The following is a 25,099-nucleotide window of genomic DNA, read 5'->3' as shown; positions in this document are numbered from 1 at the left end:
TTGAAATAATTAGTTTTTACTTAGAACTTAGTCTAGCAGTTTTACCGTTTCAAGGATTACGATTACTCTGTTTAATGATTTTCAGTTTATAGCCTATGGGAAACGAATGTGGAATTTTGTGTATTACCACAGAATACTGAACGTTCCCCCACAGAAATCTGAGTAAATTGCTTTGATTTTAGCCAAAGTTTGCGGTTTGCAAGGCATTATGATTAAGAAAAGGTAGTGAGATCCATGCCAGTCACACCACTCTGTACTTCTATGAATGTCTAGTTTTCAGGAATATCTGAGTTTGGTAGGTTTCTCTGGGTGGCGGCAGAGGCCCGGCCTAAATTCCCAGCTACCCATATCACCAAAAAGGGTTAATTTTGATGTGGAACACGTTATGTTTTCACGCTGCATTTTGCGGTCTTTCCTGTTGCGGTTGCTAGGCCCAGTCATATAAGTGGGCCACTGTTTTTACTGGGAGACATATGGAACTCTTGTTGGTAGGAAATGTGTGAATGCTTATTCCAAATCTTTCCCTTAGAAATGTGAGGAGAATTTGTTATTCGAGTCAAAGTTTGAGTATTTTCAGAGTTTTGGGGGGAAAAGAAGGTAGTGGTATCCACGTAGATCAGACCCCCCTGACTCCCCTGTTTGTCTAGTTTTGAGAAAGGTCAGGGTTTGATACGCTACTCTGGGTAGCAGCCAAACCGAGGCCCAATTTCTACATACGCCCAAATCGCACAAAGGGATTGTTTTGCATGGCAAAATTTAGATGTCTCCTTGTGGCGTTTTGGGTCCTTTGCTGTCGTGGTCACTATGCCCATCCAATCAATCACGGTGTAGTAAAGAAGGGTCCCAGTGGAAATCAGTACATTTTGATTAAATTTATTACAGAGCAGTAAAAATAGAAATAGATACCAAACAATGTCACTTAATCACAGTGAATGAACCATATTATTTGGTAAATGAAAGTGCTCCAGAAAGGAAAGGGGGTGGGATAGCGTGATGCTGTGAGGGAAGAGGAAAGTGAGGAAATAAAGTTGGTGACAACTTTTGTATTGCGAAATTAATTCAAATTACAATACAGATTACATGGCTTCAGATCTCTGAGCCGAAGAACAAGGGATCGTAACATATCCCAAAAAAAGTCAGTTTCTGTTGACACAGGAATATTCAAATTAATGCGGGAATGTCAACTGAACAAAGGATGAAGGTAGCCGTCGACGTTTCGACCCCACGCTACATGTGTAGGCGTAACTAGTGCCTTACATCGGGGTCTTCATCAGGACAGACTGCAACCGCGGGAAGGCTACGATGCAGAGCTCCGTGCAAATTTATTAAAAAGATGCGGCTGACTTGATGCGATCCGCTGGGACGCGCCGCCATTGTCCGTTAACTACATAGGACTTTCCCTACTATCACGGGCTTTTAAGATATCACGTGTGGAATCGATGCGAACAAAGCTATGCGACTTGCTCGACTCAAGCAGATACTGTAGTGCTCCCCTGTTGTTTACCCTGTCCTGATGAAGACCCCGATGTAAGGCACTAGTTACGCCTACACATGTAGCGTGGGGTCGAAACGTCGACGGCTACCTTCATCCTTTGTTCAGTTGACATTCCCGCATTAATTTGAATATTCCTGTGTCAACAGAAACTGACTTTTTTTGGGATATGTTACGATCCCTTGTTCTTCGGCTCAGAGATCTGAAGCCATGTAATCTGTATTGTAATTTGAATTAATTTCGCAATACAAAAGTTGTCACCAACTTTATTTCCTCACTTTCCTCTTCCCTCACAGCATCACGCTATCCCACCCCCTTTCCTTTCTGGAGCACTTTCATTTACCAAATAATATGGTTCATTCACTGTGATTAAGTGACATTGTTTGGTATCTATTTCTATTTTTACTGCTCTGTAATAAATTTAATCAAAATGTACTGATTTCCACTGGGACCCTTCTTTACTACACCGTATAGCACCCAGGTCCCATGCGGATTGATTGGGTAAAACCCCGCCCCCTTAATATAATTCATCCAATCAATCAATCATAGGTTTGTTGAGCGCAACTACTCACCCAGTAGGTTCTCAAGGCGTTGGTGGAGGGGTGATGCGCAGAACCTGGAGGTTCATGGAAATTCGTCGAAAAGCCAGGTCCTGAGGTTCTTCGTGAACTTGGAGAGCATTGGCGTCTGTCTGAGGTGGAGTGGAAGGGGGTTCCATGCCTTGGCCACAAGAAAGGTGAAGGAGCGCAGGCATGACTGCCTCCTGTTCTGGTCTTCTTGATGCACGGAACCGTAGAGAGGAAGATCTGGGCTGATAGGAGGGATCTTTGGGGTGCGTGGAACAAGAGGCTGTGGTTCAGGTAGGCCGGTCCGGTGTTGTGGAGGGCTTTGTGGGCGTGAGTGTGAATCTTGAAGGTGAATCTCTTCTCGATGGGGGCCCAATGCAGTGTCCACAGATGTTGGATGATGTGGCAGTGACGTGGTAGATTTTGGACTAGTCTGGCGGAGGCGTTCTGGAGTTTACGGATGAGGTTCTTGTTGATTCTGGCATAGCGAGCGTTGCCGTAGTCAAGTTTGCTGCTTATGAGAGTGTGGGTGACGGTTTTTCTGTGTTCAAGGGGTAGCCAATTGAAGGTCTTTCATAGGAGTCAGAGAGTGTGGAAACAGGAGGATGAGACAGCGTTGATTTGGTGGTCCATTTTGAGTTCCGATTCCAGAATGATACCGAGATTGCATGCATGGTCCATGGGGTAGGGCGGGTTCCTGCGTGCGGGGGCCCACCATGTGGTCCAGGGGTTGGGGTGTGGGCGCATGATGAGTACTTCAGTGTTGTCAGTGTTGAGATGTAGGCAGCCGTTCTCATCCACCTGGCGACTGCTTCCATTCCTTTTTTGCAAGTTCTGTTTGCAGACGTTGGGTTCATTGGATAGGGAGAGGATGAGTTGGGTGTCATCTGCGTACGATACAATGTTGAGTCTGTAGGATCTGACGATGGGTGCAAGTGGGGCCATGTAGGCGCTGAATAGTATGGGACTGATGGAGGTTCCTTGGGCAACTCCGCAGGTGGTCGGTGCGGGATCCGAGAGGAAGGGTGGAAGTCTGACCTGCTGCGTTCTACCAGAGAGGAATGAGCAGATTCAGTCGAGGGCCCTGTTCCAGATCCCTGCGTTGTGGAGTCTGATGGCTAGGGTGCGGTGAGAGACTATGTCGAAGGCTGCGGAGAGGTCCAGGAGGATGAGGGCCACAGTCTCCCCTCTGTCGAGGAGGGAGTGGATGTAGTCTGTTGCAGCAAGGAGGGCGGTTTTGGTGCTGTGGTTTTTCCTGAAGCCGGATTGGGAGGTGTCGAGGATGTTGTTTTCTTCAATGAAGGCGGCGATCGGCTGTTGACGGTTTTTTCAATGCACATATGTGGGGTACCATTAGTATTAGGAGAAGTGTAAGAATAGTAGAACATTTGTTATTACCAACTAGGTTGCATTCCATCTTTGGCTTACAAATGTAAGCAAGTGTGCAAAATGGACTTGGGATCATGATAATTAGGCCTAGGTGGAGTTCGCGGAGTTCTGCTACACGAATCTCTGTGAAGTGACAAAAAAACTCAACAATGCTACGTGGAGTTTGCGAGCAGCGGATTGCATTACCTAACGCATTTTGCACTGATTTTTAGCGCCCAGTGTTTGTTCCGTTCTGTAAAATCTGCGCAAACGGCATCACGCGCAGCGCAAAAGGGGCTGCTTCTTTCTGCCACTCGAGTAGAAGTTCTACTCAAGCGCCAGCTTCCTCAACGCGAACGGAAGGTTTCTCAATGCGAGCAGTAGAGACCATTCTCGACCGCCCACGTTCAGAAATCTTGCTGGGAAGTGTTCTAGCATTGGATTTTCCTTGCTCGCACTCGCCAACTTACCGTTGGCGAGCGAGGAAAAACTCTGCACCGCAGAGCGGAGTTTTTCGGACCTCTGCGAGCTCATCGGAATGGGATAAAATTTGCAAACTCCACAAAGGGAGCGGTTTCACTGTCCAGGGCTTATGATAGAGTGGGTAACCACACATGCAGAGGTGTACAAATAATCACTGTTCCTAATCTCAGTGTATTGTGCACATTTCATTATCTTCTGCACATTAAAAAAATACACAGCTTTCCTACATACCCATTTTCCATTCATTAGATTTTACCATACACATTGCTGCAAGGCCAATACACCATAAAAAATCATTGTATGCTGCAGCTCAGTTGTTGGTTCTGGGAATCTCCTTTTTTTGGGGAACCAGCCAACACTAGACTTAATTGCAACTGGAAGATGTCATGGTATTTTACTTTTGTAAGTCGGCCTTTGGGGAAACAAAATTACAGATGAAAACCTTGTCTCCATCTACTACTTTTTCCTACCATTTTATCGATTAGTTTCTTTGGGAAAACAATGGGCACTCTACACAAATGACCCTTTTGCTGTATTTGGACTTCATTTAGATTTCAGAAATGCATAGCTTCCCAGGTTCCCCCAGGGGTTTCAAACTTATAGGGAGAAAGCCCGCTGAACCCTCAGTTAGTCCCCGAGTCACAGTGGTCTAATTGTAGGAAAGAAAGAATCATGAAGAAATCACGCACAAAGCCAAACAAATGGAGCACCTTCAATTTGAAGACAACAAAGTCCTTCTCTTCCAATACCTGGTAGTGGTCGTCCTATGGTGCAGAAGAGACCTGCAACCATTTACGCAAGCACTGAATTAGAAGCAGATCAGGACGAGAAGGATCTTCTTTCATGTGTGTAGTTTAATTCCAGTGGACCTTTCTATAGGTCATTATATATGCCTAAATTTAAAAAACATCAAAAAATTGACTTGAAGTAAAAAGGATTTTCGCTATAAGGTACCATTGGGGGGAGACCAGGAAGAGGTCGTGGAGTGTTGAATTTTATATTGTCAATTAATTTGAGATAAAAATAGTGCAGAACTTCCAACCTGTTTCAGGCAGATTGCTTGTGAGTTCGAGTTCTATTTTTACTCTGGTTCCGGGGCATTTGTGTGATGGCATAGTGCATTGTTGCATAAGTTGAATGCCTGGATGTCATGCAGTGGAAATGTGTGATTATTGACGAGTTGCTGCCACTTCACAAATGTTAAACTGGCCAGCTATCAATGTGGGATCAGAAATTGTGCAAGGAGACACAAGTCTTGTCACGAGGCTTCAAGCAGCAGTGTATCTGATTGCAAAAACCGTTGGAAATAAATTGAGGTGAGGACTCGGTTGCAGGGCTCAGAGATATTTGAGTTCCAGGGGGAGAACGAGCACCACAAATACTTCGAATTGGTGTTTCTATTCTGGTTTGAATTGTAAGGCATGGGTGTAAACCATATGCATTTTTAATAGCTGAAAAATACTTCTTTGAAAATGGCAGCTAAACCTGAATTTGAGGTGCTTGCTCAATACATTTTTTAGCAATTTTGAAATATATCTTCTCCTCCTACAGAAAATGTCAACTAAATCTCAATTCACTTTCATCTTACTAAGCAGTGCCACACAAACCAAGTCAAGTCCTATGGCACAGTGAGCACGTCTGAGCATACCCATCCCACTCAGGACATCTACTGCAAAAACAAAATGGTGTTGCTTGTATTCAGTTCAGGGAGCACATGGCCTGTCAGTTTTGGCTGGACTGTTTCTATTGAAGCAAGGTCAAGGCTGATTTACATATGGCTGGGTACAAGCTGAAATGGCATGGGAAGCAAAAGACCGATGGGTTGGAATGCTTCCCCAAGCGATTGCCAATGGTTAGACTTATTGCAAACATTCCTCTAATCTCCTTTTGTGTGTTTGATATACGTCCCTAAGTATGCCCAGACATGGATCTTGTGCTCACTGTGACACAGGAACCAAACTACACCCAACTGATGAGCCCCAGTCAGGGGGAAAGTGATCTTGGGTTGCTTGTGTTCCAGTAAAAGGAGGATCTGTCCTGGCAGTTTGTGCTGGACTGTTCCTATTGGATCAAGATAGATTTGCATATGGATAGGTCTATACTGAGGTGGCATGGTAGGGAAAAGAACGATTGGATGGTATGCTACCCTGAGCGATTGCCAGTCGTTAAACCTTTTGCAAGGGTTCCTCTCATCACCTTTTGTGAATTTGATTTAACTGTTAGGAATGGCCGTGATTTACTGTGCGCTTTTCTGCATCTTGCAGGACACCCTCCATGTCGATGATTGAAGAGAAAACCAACATTCCAGAATGTGTGGAGCAGGAAAAAGCAAGGACACCAAAGCAGAGGCCAAAAAGGTAAAATGTTTGGAATGATTCCTAAATGTCTTGTGAGAACAAGCTGTGTGTCTGCATAAAATGCATTATTCTGCTAACTCGTTTTTGTTCGTTTCCTTAAACTCTCTCTACCTACTTTCTAGAATCCAAAGTGCATTACTTACTTCACACATTTTACAGAAGACATATAATAGCCATGATGAGAGGGTATTACATTTATGATTGTATTGGCTCCTAGGTTTTCACACAGTCCATTCTAGAGATGCCACTGTTAACTGCATGGCCTATGCATATGAGGTCATATATATACACCAAGAACAATGTTTTCCTTCTAAAAATCGCCTTCATCTCCAAGTTTCAAGCTGCCCTTGCATAGACTCACCATTAGCTGCTGAAGTCTGTGTTTCTCCATGATGTTCGACCTTTAATTCTTTTTGAGATTCGTCTAATTTTCAGCTTTCGTTTCACCTATTGAGTGTTTTCTGTCGTCCATTATAACTTCTTTCTGTTCCTCTCCTAGGGAACTGTCACAACATGCTGGAGGGAGGTGAAACTGCTCTTAAGTGGTTACAATTTGAGAATTTGGCATGAACCCAGCGCCACTTATGAGTGCTTGCCTGCAGCACCCCAGCGCCTCACCCTAGTTCCTTTTTCTTTGCCGACTGGTGTTGACTGCCTTGAGAAGAGTACTTGGCCCATTTGAATATTTATTAGGGTTGGCTTAATGAACGCCGCTTCTAACATTGATTGCCAATCTTGAGAGATATATGAATAAGGGATGTGGCTGTAATTTGCATAATTGTAGGCTATTTGGTTGGTTTAGTAAGCGCCATGCTTCAGAATTGGAGTTTAGTTGTTGCAAGATGGCAAAGCTGTATCTGCTATTTTCATTGGCGGTACCGTTAAAAATTATATCTTGTCTTTACAGAAAACATTTTTGGAGCAGGTTTTTACTGTAATAACATGCTTCTATATCGCAGCCTTGATTGACTGTAGCAAGTCGTCAGTATCAAAGTTGTTGAGCACTGTTTTGTTAATCTACCTGAATTTTCGTTTAGAAGGGTCAATGGTATTAACTGTACTTTTCTTATCGGTGGGTCAAAGAAAATGAGACCCCAGCAGTGGAAAATTATTCCTCTTCCATCCAGTTTGCTGTTTTTACCACAATGTTTCAAAATGGTAATAGGGGACACACGTAATTCGTTTGAAAAAGGCAATGTAAATAAATTGAAAGAAAGCATAAGAAGAGCAAAAGATTAAAAAAAACAGAATTAAGGCATACAATGAGATGACTAGTGCATTCCCTTCTACAGAGTCATGAGACAAGATTTGGGAACCAAAAGCAGGCCTGGTAAAAATTCCCAAACCAGCCCTGCTCCCTTAATCTCCTGTTCAATCTCGTTCTCTCTATTCCTCCATTCTCTCTCTCTGTATTTCTCTTGGATCGTTTTCTCACTACTTTAACCCTCCCTCTGTCTCTTGAAGCCTGCTGCCACTGCTGCAATTAACATCGGGGAGTTGAAAAAAGTAACAGAGGCACCAGGAACATCCCTGTTTTTTTTAAAAGCTGGCCTCCAACAGCGACAGCCTTTTGGGGGTATTCCCGTTGGAATAAAAGGCCTTTCCAGCCTTCAGAGTCACCACTAGACCTGTCATCAAACTGGGGCCAATAGTGTTCTAAATCTCCCACGAGACATTTGTGGTGTCAGTCAGTTTCATTCCTCCCAGCATTCATTTCGGGTACAGACCTCAAACTCCTGATTGTAAATGGTAAGTGCTTCTTCAGTATAGATTCCGTCTTTCTTTACTGTGTTGGGTTTACCACGCCTGCAAACTTTATTCTCACCCAAATGTAGTTGCAGCCCTCTTAATTCTGCAAGACTTTCATCACACCTAGATATACAGCTTCTGGTTTCTTGGCAACCTTCAGTGAGTAAACCGAAGGTCTCACCTTGGCTGATCAGCAAGGGAGTCAGTGGAGACTGACATAGCTCAGCCTCACTGAACCAACTGTTCCAAGGCATTGATCAGAGAATGTCCACAGGTATTGAAAAGTTGGCACTACTTCAAATCGTGCATTATTATCTGAGTGGCAATTACATTTTAATGGTTTTTTGCCCAGTGATCAGAATAGAGATCCTCCCAGGTTCACCTTAAGATCATTGGCAGTCGAATAAACTGACAACATATCAAGGTGTGCTCAAGTAAAACAACATGATCGGCGTAACAGATGGCTATGATGCACTAGCGAAATTAAACGAGGAGGATGTTTCTGAACATCCAGGGAGACATTGAGGTCACATAACAAGATGGTAAAGAGACAAAAATCACGGCTTGCCTACAGAGGGACCCAGAATATGCCTTGGAAGATGCAACTGATAAAAGTGGCTTCCACAATGAGAACAGTTCCTTCTGAATAAGCAAAGTCCAGCCTGGATATACTAGACACCAACGAGTATTGTACGAGTGGAATGACCGTGAAAAGGATGTATGGAAGTGCCATGAACAGAAAATGTGTCAAAGGGAGCAGAATTATTAGGCACAGTCGGCCTTTGAGTGAAACCGTGATATTTTGAGAGTACACAAGAAAGCTGCTGTGAATTCACAGTTCAGACAAGGCCTGAAACAGCTGCATTGGTATTTTGTTAGTCTATCTCTACAGTGAAGCATCCATATCTGTTGGTTGGTTCGAAAGTGCTGTCACTTGGATTGAATCTGGCCATGTCAGATTAAGCAGAAGTATTACTGGTCCCCTTGTGAATAGAGTTTGAGGGCGCTCCATTGATTGACTCACTTTCGGTAGCTTGGCGATCACAGATGGTAGTACAAAAAAAGGCTGTTTTAAATTTCGATTTTCAAGATCTCGAATAATTTGAGGCAGAGCGTTGGAGGTGAGGTGTGTGAATAAAAAGGTGTTAGAATGAGTTACATGTAGATTTCTGTGTTGTTTTGTCCATTTCGTTCACAGACGATGCAAAAGAGATTCGAGTGGCTTCAGTATTGAGAGGGCTAGGTTACAGCAGGTTAGCCAATGGTTTGTTGCCAATGATGAATTGAATGATTGACCGTCCTTGATAATATGCACTTAATCAATAGTTGAACGTGTGGCTGGCGCGGCCATGATACTTTATGTATGCATCATGCATGTGGCCTTAGCATTACCTCAATGATTAATGTTCTGCTTCAGGACCGGGTTGTATACTAATCTATTGCGAGCATGCCAAAAAGTGGAAGTTTACCAATACCAAAAACTCTGCGCGGGCACTTGAGTTCAGCATGACATTATTAACTTACAGTGACAATGTTATGCAATAAATGGATACAAAAAAATAAAACAGATTATTTTACATCAATGGGGTGGTGTCCCCATTCACATGATGGTATGGTCACCCACAGTGGTGCTGGAACAATTTTCAGAGAGGCTGTGATGCCATTTATGTTGTGTCACTGACATCTTAGGGATTGTGAAAATCCAAAGTGTCACACAAAGTTCAGGTGTAACAAATGAGCCACACCCATTCAGAAGGAGAATGGTAAGGGTGTGGTATTAAGCCAGTGGTGCCTTGTGGAGTAGTGCACTGTCGAACATATATTTCTAAACCATGGAGTTGTAGGATCCTGTCTTTTACTGACACCACATCTTCCTTTGAAATGGCAACTAAGTTTGCACAGATATGCAGAGTGAGTGATTAAACTGTAGTACAAAAACTGTAATGTGTGGACATCGAGTTTCACAAATATTTATCATTTGTGCCTCACCAGGAAAGTGCCTTGATTTGTTATCTCTGTTTAAAAAAATCTTTGCTTCCATTATGCTTCAGAATTGCAAAACAATATGCTTCATTTGCGCTTTTATATTGCTGATATATTGTTTACAGTTTATTTACAGCTGTTTAAAATGTATTTCGTGCTAGAAAACATTTGACACCAACCGCCTTTCTTTTCAAACTTCCTATTCCTTAGCAGTATTGTCACATGGTTTTAATTTACAAAATCCTCTCATTACTTTTCGGAGAAAGAAAAGTAAACACTGATAAAAAAAAAAAGCAGGAATTGGACAGAAGACAGGTTGACATTTGACCTTTGTCTTTGAACGCACAGCTTAATGTGACTGGGTGGAAAAAACATTTAAACGTTTCTATATTGCTCAGTCACCTTCTGAGGTCTAGCATGGTTATTTTGATAGGGCTATGAACCCCCTTCCCTCAGCACCGCTGCCTTCAGCGTCCGGAAAAACCAAGCCCTGATCAACCAGTCTCTGCAGCAGTGTCAATCTAAGGCTCCCTCTTGTAAAGAGTGTAAATCCCGACCCAGAGCGACCCCCCCGGACCCCCTCCTCGGACCAGCTCTACAAGTGATCCGCACCGGGGACAGCGGGAAGAAGTTGACACGGGAGTCTCAGAAGCCACGTCGAAATTACGGACTGCCCTGGAGAGCTGACTGGTGGGCTCTGATGAAACCCGAGTGCTCCCCCCTCCCTCCCCGCAGCCCCGAGAAAGGTAGGAGATTAATCGCCGACCCGGAGTAACCCCCGGAGCCCCCTCCTCGGACCGGCTCAACTAGCGGTGGTCCGCACCGGCAACAACAACGAGACAAAGCTGTCACGGGAGTCCCCCCAAGCATGGACGGGGAGATAACGAAGACTGAACAGGCTATCTCATCGATGTTTAGTTTCCTAATCACACCGGAGCGCACATCCCTCCCTCCCTGTAGCCCATGAATAAGATAGGCGCTACCACCCTCACTTACCAAAAACGTGAGAAGCTCCGGAACGGTCCTGTAAGTACTGCAGGAACGAAAGAACTGCGAAAGACGGTGTCCCGAGCCAGCCAGTAGATCGACGTCATGCCAAGAAGAGGAGACCGCCCCTGATTGATCATTTTCCCCTGAATCACAGTAGTTTCGTTGAAAGAAACTCCCGACCGCCGTCTTGCTTCACTAAACCCGGGACGCCTGTCCTCAAGATGGCCGCCACCCGACACCATTCCCAGCTAACTCGCCGCAGTATAGTGCTAAAAACAACCAATTAGCACAAATACCTTGCCGACTTGTACACAACCCCCATGGTGGGCTAAAAAAGGTGATACAAAATGGGATGATGGACGGAGCGTTTGAGCAAATCAAACACTCACCTCCAGTCAACTGATCTGGGTTTAATCCATCACCATTCTTTAGCCCACTCAGCCACCCCATTTCAGACATGGCTATATGCAAATCAGTCGGACCCTTTGCCTCATGGGAAAAGTCCAGCCTGAACTGCCAAGCCATGTCTTTCATGGACCGGAAACAAGCATCCTGGGACCGGTTTCGGATTCATAATCCTCATCAGCCAGGCTATCTTGAATCCAGTGGCCAAGTGAGCAAGGGACTCACGTCTGAGCATACCCTGCCACACTTAGGGCGAACAAAGCGATACAAAAGGGGATGATGGACGGAGCGTTTGAGCAAATCAAACACTCACCCCCAGTCAACTGATCTGGGTTTAATCCATCACCATTCTTTAGCCCACTCAGCCACCCCATTTCAGACATGGCTATATGCAAATCAGTCTGACCCTTTGCCTCATGGGAAAAGTCCAGCCCGAACTGCCAAGCCATGTCTTTCATGGACCGGAAACAAGCATCCTGGGACCGGTTTCGGATTCATAATCCTCATCAGCCAGGCTATCTTGAATCCAGTGGCCAAGTGAGCAAGGGACTCACGTCTGAGCATACCCTGCCACACTTAGGGCGAACAAAGCGATACAAAAGGGGATGATGATTGGAGCGTTTGAGCAAATCAAACACTCACCCCCAGTCAACTGATCTGGGTTTAATCCATCACCATTCTTTAGCCCACTAAGCCACCCCATTTCAGACATGGCTATATGCAAATCAGTCTGACCCTTTGCCTCATGTTGAAAAGTCCAGCCCGAACTGCCAAGCCATGTCTTTCATGGACTGGAAACAAGCATCCTGGGACCGGTTTCGGATTCATAATCCTCATCAGCCAGGCTATCTTGAATCCAGTGGCCAAGTGAGCAAGGGACTCACGTCTGAGCATACCCTGCCACACTTAGGGCGAACAAAGCGATACAAAAGGGGATGATGGACGGAGCGTTTGAGCAAATCAAACACTCACCCCGAGTCAACTGATCTGGGTTTAATCCATCACCATTCTTTAGCCCACTCAGCCACCCCATTTCAGAAATGGCTATATGCAAATCAGTCTGACCCTTTGCCTCATGGGAAAAGTCCAGCCCGAACTGCCAAGCCATGTCTTTCATGGACCGGAAACAAGCATCCTGGGACCGGTTTCGGATTCATAATCCTCATCAGCCAGGCTATCTTGAATCCAGTGGTCAAGTGAGCAAGGGACTCACGTCTGAGCATACCCTGCCACACTTAGGGCGAACAAAGCGATACAAAAGGGGATGATGGACGGAGCGTTTGAGCAAATCAAACACTCACCCCCAGTCAACTGATCTGGGTTTAATCCATCACCATTCTTTAGCCCACTCAGCCACCCCATTTCAGACATGGCTATATGCAAATCAGTCTGACCCTTTGCCTCATGGGAAAAGTCCAGCCCGAACTGCCAAGCAATGTCTTTCATGGACCGGAAACAAGCATTCTGGGACCGGTTTCGGATTCATAATCCTCATCAGCCAGGCTATCTTGAATCCAGTGGCCAAGTGAGCAAGGGACTCACGTCTGAGCATACCCTGCCACACTTAGGGCGAACAAAGCGATACAAAAGGGGATGATGGACGGAGCGTTTGAGCAAATCAAACACTCACCCCCAGTCAACTGATCTGGGTTTAATCCATTACCATTCTTTAGCCCACTCAGCCACCCAATTTCAGACATGGCTATATGCAAATCAGTCTGACCCTTTGCCTCATGGGAAAAGTCCAGCCCGAACTGCCAAGCCATGTCTTTCATGGACCGGAAACAAGCATCCTGGGACCGGTTTCGGATTCATAATCCTCATCAGCCAGGCTATCTTGAATCCAGTGGCCAAGTGAGCAAGGGACTCACGTCTGAGCATACCCTGCCACACTTAGGGCGAACAAAGCGATACAAAAGGGGATGATGGACGGAGCGTTTGAGCAAATCAAACACTCACCCCCAGTCAACTGATCTGGGTTTAATCCATCACCATACTTTAGCCCACTCAGCCACCCCATTTCAGACATGGCTATATGCAAATCAGTCTGACCCTTTGCCTCATGGGAAAAGTCCAGCCTGAACTGCCAAGCCATGTCTTTCATGGACCGGAAACAAGCATCCTGGGACCGGTTTCGGATTCATAATCCTCATCAGCCAGGCTATCTTGAATCCAGTGGCCAAGTGAGCAAGGGACTCACGTCTGAGCATACCCTGCCACACTTAGGGCGAACAAAGCGATACAAAAGGGGATGATGGACGGAGCGTTTGAGCAAATCAAACATTCACCCCCAGTCAACTGATCTGGGTTTAATCCATCACCATTCTTTAGCCCACTCAGCCACCCTATTTCAGACATGGCTATATGCAAATCAGTCTGACCCTTTGCCTCATGGGAAAAGTCCAGCCCGAACTGCCAAGCCATGTCTTTCATGGACCGGAAACAAGCATCCTGGGACCGGTTTTGGATTCATAATCCTCATCAGCCAGGCTATCTTGAATCCAGTGGCCAAGTGAGCAAGGGACTCACGTCTGAGCATACCCTGCCACACTTAGGGCGAACAAAGCGATACAAAAGGGGATGATGGACGGAGCGTTTGAGCAAATCAAACACTCACCCCCAGTCAACTGATCTGGGTTTAATCCATCACCATTCTTTAGCCCACTCAGCCACCCCATTTCAGACATGGCTATATGCAAATCAGTCTGACCCTTTGCCTCATGGGAAAAGTCCAGCCCGAACTGCCAAGCCATGTCTTTCATGGACCGGAAACAAGCATCCTGGGACCGGTTTCGGATTCATAATCCTCATCAGCCAGGCTATCTTGAATCCAGTCGCCGAGTGAGCAAGGGACTCACGTCTGAGCATACCCTGCCACACTTAGGGCGAACAAAGCGATACAAAAGGGGATGATGGACGGAGCGTTTGAGCAAATCAAACACTCACCCCCAGTCAACTGATCTGGGTTTAATCCATCACCATTCTTTAGCCCACTCAGCCACCCCATTTCAGACATGGCTATATGCAAATCAGTCTGACCCTTTGCCTCATGGGAAAAGTCCAGCCCGAACTGCCAAGCCATGTCTTTCATGGACCGGAAACAAGCATCCTGGGACCGGTTTCGGATTCATAATCCTCATCAGCCAGGCTATCTTGAATCCAGTGGCCAAGTGAGCAAGGGACTCACTTCTGAGCATACCCTGCCACACTTAGGGCGAACAAAGCGATACAAAAGGGGATGATGGACGGAGCGTTTGAGCAAATCAAACACTCACCCCCAGTCAACTGATCTGGGTTTAATCCATCACCATTCTTTAGCCCACTCAGCCACCCCATTTCAGACATGGCTATATGCAAATCAGTCTGACCCTTTGCCTCATGGGAAAAGTCCAGCCCGAACTGCCAAGCCATGTCTTTCATGGACCGGAAACAAGCATCCTGGGACCGGTTTCCTTGAATCCAGTGGCCAAGTGAGCAAGGGACTCACGTCTGAGCATACCCTGCCACACTTAGGGCGAACAAAGCGATACAAAAGGGGATGATGGACGGAGCGTTTGAGCAAATCAAACACTCACCCCCAGTCAACTGATCTGGGTTTAATCCATCACCATTCTTTAGCCCACTCAGCCACCCCATTTCAGACATGGCTATATGCAAATCAGTCTGACCCTTTGCCTCATGGGAAATGTCCAGCCCGAACTGCCAAGCCATGTCTTTCATGGACCGGAAACAAGCATCCTGGGACCGGTTTTGGATTCATAATCCTCATCAGGCAGGCTATCTTGAATCCAGTGGCCAAGTGAGCAAGGGACTCACGTCTGAGCATACCCTGCCACACTTAGGGCGAACAAAGCGATACAAAAGGGGATGATGGACGGAGCGTTTCAGCAAATCAAACACTCAGCCCCAGTCAACTGATCTGGGTTTAATCCATCACCATTCTTTAGCCCACTAAGCCACCCCATTTCAGACATGGCTATATGCAAATCAGTCTGACCCTTTGCCTCATGGGAAAAGTCCAGCCCGATCTGCCAAGCCATGTCTTTCATGGACCGGAAACAAGCATCCTGGGACCGGTTTCGGATTCATAATCCTCATCAGCCAGGCTATCTTGAATCCAGTGGCCAAGTGAGCAAGGGACTCACGTCTGAGCATACCCTGCCACACTTAGGGCGAACAAAGCGATACAAAACGGGATGATGGACGGAGCGTTTGAGCAAATCAAACACTCACCCCCAGTCAACTGATCTGGGTTTAATCCATCACCATTCTTTAGCCCACTCAGCCACCCCATTTCAGAAATGGCTATATGCAAATCAGTCTGACCCTTTGACTCATGGGAAAAGTCCAGCCCGAACTGCCAAGCCATGTCTTTCATGGACCGGAAACAAGCATCCTGGGACCGGTTTCGGATTCATAATCCTCATCAGCCAGGCTATCTTGAATCCAGTGGCCAAGTGAGCAAGGGACTCACTTCTGAGCATACCCTGCCACACTTAGGGCGAACAAAGCGATACAAAAGGGGATGATGGACGGAGCGTTTGAGCAAATCAAACACTCACCCCCAGTCAACTGATCTGGGTTTAATCCATCACCATTCTTTAGCCCACTAAGCCACCCCATTTCAGATATGGCTATATGCAAATCAGTCTGACCCTTTGCCTCATGGGAAAAGTCCAGCCCGAACTGCCAAGCCATGTCTTTCATGGACCCGAAACAAGCATCCTGGGACCGGTTTCGGATTCATAATCCTCATCAGCCAGGCTATCTTGAATCCAGTGGCCAAGTGAGCAAGGAACTCACGTCTGAGCATACCCTGCCACACTTAGGGCGAACAAAGCAATACAAAAGGGGATGATGGACGGAGCGTTTGAGCAAATCAAACACTCACCCCCAGTCAACTGATCTGGGTTTAATCCATCACCATTCTTTAGCCCACTCAGCCACCCCATTTCAGACATGGCTATATGCAAATCAGTCTGACCCTTTGCCTCATGGGAAAAGTCCAGCCCGAACTGCCAAGCCATGTCTTTCATGGACCGGAAACAAGCATCCTGGGACCAATTTCGGATTCATAATCCTCATCAGCCAGGCTATCTTGAATCCAGTGGCCAAGTGAGCAAGGGACTCACGTCTGAGCATACCCTGCCACACTTAGGGCGAACAAAGCGATACAAAAGGGGATGATGGACGGAGCGTTTGAGCAAATCAAACACTCACCCCCAGTCAACTGATCTGGGTTTAATCCATCACCATTCTTTAGCCCACTCAGCCACCCCATTTCAGACATGGCTATATGCAAATCAGTCTGACCCTTTGCCTCATGGGAAAAGTCCAGCCCGAACTGCCAAGCCATGTCTTTCATGGACCCGAAACAAGCATCCTGGGACCGGTTTCGGATTCATAATCCTCATCAGCCAGGCTATCTTGAATCCAGTGGCCAAGTGAGCAAGGAACTCACGTCTGAGCATACCCTGCCACACTTAGGGCGAACAAAGCAATACAAAAGGGGATGATGGACGGAGCGTTTGAGCAAATCAAACACTCACCCCCAGTCAACTGATCTGGGTTTAATCCATCACCATTCTTTAGCCCACTCAGCCACCCCATTTCAGACATGGCTATATGCAAATCAGTCTGACCCTTTGCCTCATGGGAAAAGTCCAGCCCGAGCTGCCAAGCCATGTCTCTCATGGACTGGAAACAAGCATCCTGGGACCGGTTTCGGATTCATAATCCTCATCAGCCAGGCTATCTTGAATCCAGTGGCCAACTGAGCAAGGGACTCACGTCTGAGCATATCCTGCCACACTTAGGGCGAACAAAGCGATACAAAAGGGGATGATGGACGAGCGTTTGAGCAAATCAAACACTCACCCCCAGTCAACTGATCTGGGTTTAATTCATCACCATTCTTTAGCTCACTCAGCCACCCCATTTCAGACATGTTCTACATTCTGTCCATCAACTGTGTTTTTTGCAATTTTCACCCCGAGTGGGCTGAGTATGCTCAGACGTGAGTCCCAGGCTCTCCACACCACTGGAGTCAAGCTATCCAGGCTGATGAAGGCTGATCGCCAGAAACCGGTTCTTGGAAGCTTGATTCCGGTCTGGGAAAGACATGGCTTGGTAGTTCGGACTGGACTGTTCCCATGAGGCACAGGGTCAGAGCTGATTTGCATATGGCCAGTGTCTAACCCAGGGTGGTGTGGAGTGCAAAAAAACGATGGATTTAGGCCCAGATCCTTGTACTGGGGTGAATGTATGACATTGTTCTACATTCTGTCCATCAACTGTGTTTTTTGCAATTTTCACCCCGAGTGGGCTGGGTATGCTCAGGCGTGAGTCCCAGGCTCTCCACACCACTGGAGTCAAGCTATCTAGGCTGATGAAGGCTGATAGCCAGAAACCGGTCCTTGGAAGCTTGATTCCGGTCTGGGAAAGACATGGCTTGGTAGTTCGGACTGGACTGTTCCCATGAGGCACAGGGTCAGAGCTGATTTGCATATGGCCAGTGTCTAACCCAGGGTGGTGTGGAGTGCAAAAAAACGATGGATTTAGGCCCAGATCCTTGTACTGGGGTGAATGTATGACATTGTTCTACATTCTGTCCATCAACTGTGTCTTTTGCAATTTTCACCCCGAGTGGGCTGGGTATGCTCAGGCGTGAGTCCCAGGCTCTCCACACCACTGGAGTCAAGCTATCCAGGCTGATGAAGGCTGATAGCCAGAAACCGGTCCTTGGAAGCTTGATTCCGGTCTGGGAAAGACATGGCTTGGTAGTTCGGACTGGACTGTTCCCATGAGGCACAGGGTCAGAGCTGATTTGCATATGGCCAGTGTCTAACCCAGGGTGGTGTGGAGTGCAAAAAAAAAGATGGATTCAGGCCCAGATCCTTGTACTGGGGTGAATGTACGACATTGTTCTACATTCTGTCCATCAACTGTGTTTTTTGCAATTTTCACCCCGAGTGGGCTGGGTATGCTCAGACGTGAGTCCCAGGCTCTCCACACCACTGGAGTCAAGCTATCCAGGCTGATGAAGGCTGATAGCCAGAAACCGGTCCTTGGAAGCTTGATTCCGGTTTTGGGAAAGACATGGCTTGGTAGTTCGGACTGGACTGTTCCCATGAGGCACAGGGTCAGAGCTGATTTGCATATGGCCAGTGTCTAACCCAGGGTGGTGTGGAGTGCAAAAAAACGATGGATTTAGGCCCAGATCCTTGTACTGGGGTGAATGTATGACATTGTTCTACATTCTGTCCATCAACTGTGTTTTTTGCAATTTTCACCCCGAGTGGGCTGGGTATGCTCAGACGTGAGTCCCAGGCTCTCCACACCACTGGAGTCAAGCTATCCAGGCTGATGAAGGCTGATAGCCAGAAACCGGTCCTTGGAAGCTTGATTCCGGTCTGGGAAAGACATGGCTTGGTAGTTCGGACTGGACTGTTCCCATGAGGCACAGGGTCAGAGCTGATTTGCATATGGCCAGTGTCTAACCCAGGGTAATGTGGAGTGCAAAAAAACGATGGATTTAGGCCCAGATCCTTGTACTGGGGTGAATGTATGACATTGTTCTACATTCTGTCCATCAACTGTGTTTTTTGCAATTTTCACCCCGAGTGGGCTGGGTATGCTCAGACGTGAGTCCCAGGCTCTCCACACCACTGGAGTCAAGCTCTCCAGGCTGATGAAGGCTGATAGCCAGAAACCGGTCTTTGGAAGCTTGATTCCGGTCTGGGAAAGACATGGCTTGGTAGTTCGGACTGGACTGTTCCCATGAGGCACAGGGTCAGAGCTGATTTGCATATGGCCAGTGTCTAACCCAGGGTGGTGTGGAGTGCAAAAAAAAGATGGATTTAGGCCCAGATCCTTGTACTGGGGTGAATGTATGACATTGTTCTATATTCTGTCCATCAACTGTGTTTTTTGCAATTTTCACCCCGAGTGGGCTGAGTATGCTCAGACGTGAGTCCCAGGCTCTCCACACCACTGGAGTCAAGCTATCCAGGCTGATGAAGGCTGATAACCAGAAACCGGTCCTTGGAAGCTTGATTCCGGTCTGGGAAAGACATGGCTTGGTAGTTCGGACTGGACTGTTCCCATGAGGCACAGGGTCAGAGCTGATTTGCACATGGCCAGTGTCTAACCCAGGGTGGTGTGGAGTGCAAAACAACGATGGATTTAGGCCCAGATCCTTGTACTGGGGTGAATGTATGACATTGTTCTACATTCTGCCCATCAACTGTGTTTTTTGGGCTAAAAAAGGTGACAGGACCAAGTAAGCCTCTTGGGAGGTTGAACCCCCTCTCCATTCTGTGTCTAGGGCCGCCTGACCCCAAAATGGCCGCCAACTATGACTGATTAGTAGCAACTAAAGACGCCCTCACTCAGGATCTCTTAAGCAGCAGGAGAGGATTTGACCACCACCACCTGCATAGCTGCAGGAGAGGATAGCAGCAGGAGAGGATTAAACTACCACCCCCTGCATATGCCAACCATACCAACACAGCCCCAGGCAATAGTGAAGTGCCCCAGATCACCAAGCTGGCCAGTAGCAAAGTAGACGACTGCAGCACGACCACTCCTGCTACAGAGCCCCCAACCCACACTATTCCTCTAGGGCAGCCTGACCTCTTTGCTGATATTCCAGTCCTCACAGTCTTGCTGGCTCCTGGCATATTGTTTCCCAGACAACAAACAGCTCGTACTCCGAGTTAGTGAACACAGCACCTCTGCCCGGCCCCGCCCCCCCTAATAGATCTATACACCCCCCGGCAGATGGTCTATTTCCCTGATGGTCTGAACTAGCAGACCTCACTCTAAATTGAATCCCACTGGACTGCACTCTCCTCCGGAGAGCCCTTGCCTAGAACTTCAACCCCCTGCATTGCAACTATCTGCCCCACCTCACATTTGATAGTCCCTCTTCTTTCCTCAACGAAACCAAGATGTCTCCAGCCATACATTTGGACGAATACCCATGCCTACCCACAAACTACCTAACTCCCCACGGTCAAAACTGTTTCACCATTTCTTGCCCCCATAGACTATCTATCAAAGCTAAAAAACTCCTTAAACTCAAAATTATCAGACAATTCCCCGAAACACTTATCGTAGACACGTACCACTGCCCATCTAGAGGTCAGCTTAAAATGGACTTCATCTTTTACACCGTCAGTCCGGACCACTGGATCAACAGCCTTAATGCCCACCTCCTAGTCGCCAAAACCACCATCACAGCACTCAGTCACAAACTTACCATCTCCCTACAAAAACACCAGTCCCTCACCGGCTCCATTTCCACAACCATTTTTGATAATGGCACCATCCTGATTCAGGCAAAAAATGAGAACCTCGAGTTCTTTGACTCCCTTTTCCTCACGGTAAAGAAGACCTCCGCTCTTACCCCGCCTCAACCTCGGAACGCTTGTCCGGCTAAACTCCAACCCCTAGCTAGTCATAGGACCCAGCTCGAACGCCCCCTCCATACCACCCCCGCCTACTAATACCAACCAGCACCAACCGTCCACCGCCATGAAGGTGCCAACCGCTGCCCTACTCTACCCACCCTCCACTCAGACTCAACACACAACAGTAGAGCCCCACTCCCTTCTCCACCCACAACGGCCCCAAAACCCACCCCCATATACTCCGACAGCGCAACCTACCACCCTCCTTGAGATTACTCCTACCACTGTCCAATTCCACCCCACCACCAATCATAATCATCACTCCAGAGTAGAGCCCTATTCACATCCCCAACTAGAGAGTCCTCCCACTACCGCAACACCACACACCCCAAACAATGATAGTCAGATCACTAGAGAAGAGCCCCACTCACATTCCCATCCCCAATGGCTCCCTGGCTCTCACACCCAACCCCCCACAGTGCAGCCTACCACCCAACCAGAAAGAGCGCCTCCTCCCACCTCTATCCCCCCCAGAAATATCTTCACCTGTGGTTCACCCTCACATATCCCTCATGATGAGTTGTCACACTCCACCCCTACGATGAACTACATCCTCCCTCCCCCTCCCACCCACTCCAATTATCAGACGCATCGAGACAGCTTTCTGGTAGCTCATAGCGAAACCACAGAGTCAATTCACCCACGCCCTCCATTCCATACCAGTAACACCGCTTCATGCGCACACACACCCCAACACAGAACACCATCCTCCTTTCCCCTTCTACCCACACAAATAATATATCGCACCGTCTCACCCTTCTGGAAGCTCAGCTCGAAACGCTGGTCCGAGGCATGAACAATACCCTTTCTTCCCTAGCCAAAATCAAAGTGCCCACCCAACAGCCCACCCACCCCCCTACCCCCGCCCACCCCAGACTGCCCAAATCGCCTCCTCCCATCCAGACCCTCGCCCCCACCAGATCGCTCCCACACGTCACTATACCAGAGGCAGAAAAGCGAACAGACAGACCGAGTAGAGTAAAACCCTCCCTCTCCCCTCAGGAAGTGATCACACTCGCCTCTTCCTACGTCCACCCCGCGACCCCCGACTAGAGCACCTCACAGCATTCACAGAGAGGGACTCCACCTACCCTTACACTGGTCCCCAGGCTGATCTCCTCACCCAAGTCCTCTATTCAAGTAATTACAGAAGTGGGCAGGGAACATCCTCTCTCTAGATTCCCCAGTCCCCCCACACACCTACCCTCTCTAACGAGAGCCCAACCCAGCAAGTCGTTGCCCGATGAAAAACCCCGCATCAGATGCATGCTCATCAACAGCAGATCTGCCTCCAAACACGCAACAGAATTGGCAGAAGCTATCCTCTCACATGATATTGATGTAGCCTTTATCACAGAAACCTGGCTCAACTCCCTGTCAGCCCCCATCTTGGACATGCTGGTACCACTAGGATTTTCAATCACTCACAAAGACCGCCATAAGCAGAGAGGTGGAGGTGTAGCTATCATTCATAAGACTAACATCGCTATCACGGAGAGCTCATCATGCCTGTACAGCTCCTTCGAATGCCTCTCTATCAATATCAAATCCTGCGCAAAGAACTCAATACTTTGCCATCTCCTCTACCCCCCACCAGGCAATTCAAAGGAATTCGGAATGCAACTCTCTGACCTAATCACCCAATGCGCGCTCAACAACGCCAATAACATAATCCTGGGCGATCTCAACATTAGATGGAAAGAAACAAATAACCCGCTCATCCAATCCCTCAACAACCTTCTGCTAGAAAACGATCTGATACAACACTGCTCTGAAGAAACACACTACAGAGGAGCGATACTCAACGCAATCACTGCGGACAATTACACAATCACCATCGACTATATCATTCCAGTAGACTGGTCAGACCACCACTTAATTCTTTTCCATATCAACCAACCAGCGCCAACTCGACACATAAAACAAGCTCCTTCCAAATGGATAAGGAATATTGCCCAAGTCCCACAGATCATCCTAGAAGAAGAATTAAGCACTCTTCTTCCGAACACGACGGAGCACCTCTCAACCGCAGATCTCACCTCTCTCTACCACTCCAACATGACGGCCACCCTTGACCGCCTGGCGCCCTTGAAACTAAAAAAACCCAGAAACATTCCATCGAGATCGTGGTTCACCACGGACATCAATGACGAAAGAAGACTTCTCAGATGCCTTGAAAGAATCTGGAGGAGCAATCCCTCCACCCATCACCGCCAACAACTCAAGACAGCACACAGAAACTACAACAAACTCATAAAGGACAAAAAATCTTCTTTCTTCTGCTCCGTTCTAGATAATTCTAAAAATCGCCCCAACGAGCTCTTCAGCATCATCAGAAGCCAAACTTCCAAACCTATCGCATCCAATTCAGTATCCTCCAAAAAACAATGCGACAACTTTGCCAGCTTTTTTAATGAAAAAATCACCAAGATCGACCTCTCTCTCAGCACAAACCCCTCTTTTCTCAGGGAGACCAAGACTCCATCACTGACTGACCACACCTTATTGACCCCGCCCACTCAATGGTCCGTTTTCACGCCGATTCATGAAGCAGAGATCGTCACCCTGATCGTCAACGCCAAACCATCATCCCACTCCCTGGATCAGATTCCAATAAATCTGGCCAAAGTCCTGAAACACACCCTAGCCCCAATTTGGTGCAAAATCATCAACAGGTCTCTGAGCTCAGGAAATATCCCAGACTGCCTCAAGGTCGGCCAAGTCACGCCGTTACTAAAAAAAAAGGGTTGGACACGGAAGATATGAACAACTTCAGACCCGTGTCAAACCTTCCTCTCTTATCCAAAACACTGGAAAAATGTGTTCTCCCACAGTTAACCCAACACTTAGAGAACATCAAGCTCCTTGACCCCCACCAATCGGGTTTCAGAAAGGGATGCAGCACTGAAACTGCCATCCTAAACGTCATAGGCGATCTACACAATTCTCTTGACTCAGACCAATGCTGCCTTCTCATTCTCCTTGACCTATCGGCCGCGTTTGATACTGTTGATCACACACTGCTCCTAAAAGTCCTTCAAGAAAGAGCAGGCTTGGAATTGACAGTACTAAACTGGTTTGCCTCCTTTCTACACAATCGCTCGCAAAGAGTAAAAATCAAAAACCCCTACCCATCAGTAGAGGAGTCCCACAAGGGTCAGTACTCTCCCCCCAACTCTTCAATATCTACATGGAACCCCTCACCACAATACTCAGGAATTCCAACATCCCCTTCCACCTCTACACTGATGACACGCAGCTCTATCTGGAAACCACCTCTATGGACGACATTCTCAAACTCAATGACACGCTCAAAGACATTCAACAATGGCTCTCACAAAACCACTTGAAGCTTAATCAAGAAAAAAATGAAGTTCTACTCATCTCCATAAGAGACGAAAACCCCCAAATTGAAGAATGTCTCAAAGCCATCAACGCCCTCAATGGCACCCTCAAGCTGAAAGATTCGGTCAAGTCCCTAGGTATCACCTTAGACTCCAAACTAGACATGAAAAAACACATCGCGAGCTCCGCCAAAAGCGCTTTCCTCAATCTGAAACTTCTATACAAAATAAAACCCTTCCTGCCTCCAAAGGACCTTCAACAGGCCATTCAAGCAATGGTGCTTTCCAGAATTGACTATGGAATCGCAGCCCTGATTGGCTCAGCCAAATCACACCTCGGCCCCTTGAAAACCACCCTCAATGCCGCGGCTAGAATGGTCACAGGAACCAAGAAATTCGACCACAATTCTCCCGCTCTCAATGATCTGAAATGGCTCCCTATTGAACAACGAGCCAACTTTCGAACAGCATGTCTTACACACAAAGCCCTTCACACAGACAAACCAGAATACCTGGCCGCGAAACTCAAAAGGGCTGACCAGTCTAGGAACCTCAGAAGCTCCAACACGCTTCTTTTCATTCCTTTGAAATCACAGAAACACAAAACCATAAGTAAATCCTTTGCGGGCAATGCTCCAAGGATATGGAACGCCATCCCGCCCCACATCAGAATGACCTCCCATTTCCCGAAATTCAAGACTTTACTCAAAGCCCTCTTCCTTGAGTCCACCTGATCTGAATGGGGAAGATCATAGTACCCCTCACCCTTGTAGACCTTTTGATCTGTATGATTATGTTATTTTCAATGCCCTTAAGTTGTCCAGATGTCGAATATTCCATCGCCGATAAGGCATATTGTTGGACCTGTTGTGAAGCGTTCTGATACACT

At 47.2% G+C, this 25,099-nt stretch overlaps 1 protein-coding gene across 1 annotated transcript in view; it reads left to right on the top strand.

Moving 5' to 3' along the window:
• The window catches only part of CCDC60 (coiled-coil domain containing 60), a 532,753-nt gene that overhangs the window by 477,165 nt on the left and 30,489 nt on the right, over positions 1-25,099 (top strand). Inside the window, exon 10 of the mRNA XM_078665905.1 lies at positions 6,174-6,266. Within this exon, the coding sequence (XP_078522031.1) occupies positions 6,174-6,266 (93 nt within the window). The remainder of the gene's footprint in view (positions 1-6,173; positions 6,267-25,099) is intronic.

Source organism: Lissotriton helveticus, chromosome 11 (assembly GCF_964261635.1).
Source record: "Lissotriton helveticus chromosome 11, aLisHel1.1, whole genome shotgun sequence".
Taxonomy (NCBI): domain Eukaryota; kingdom Metazoa; phylum Chordata; class Amphibia; order Caudata; family Salamandridae; genus Lissotriton; species Lissotriton helveticus.
The sequence above is the reverse complement of the archived record's forward strand: the minus strand, read 5'-3'. Positions and strand labels throughout refer to the sequence as shown.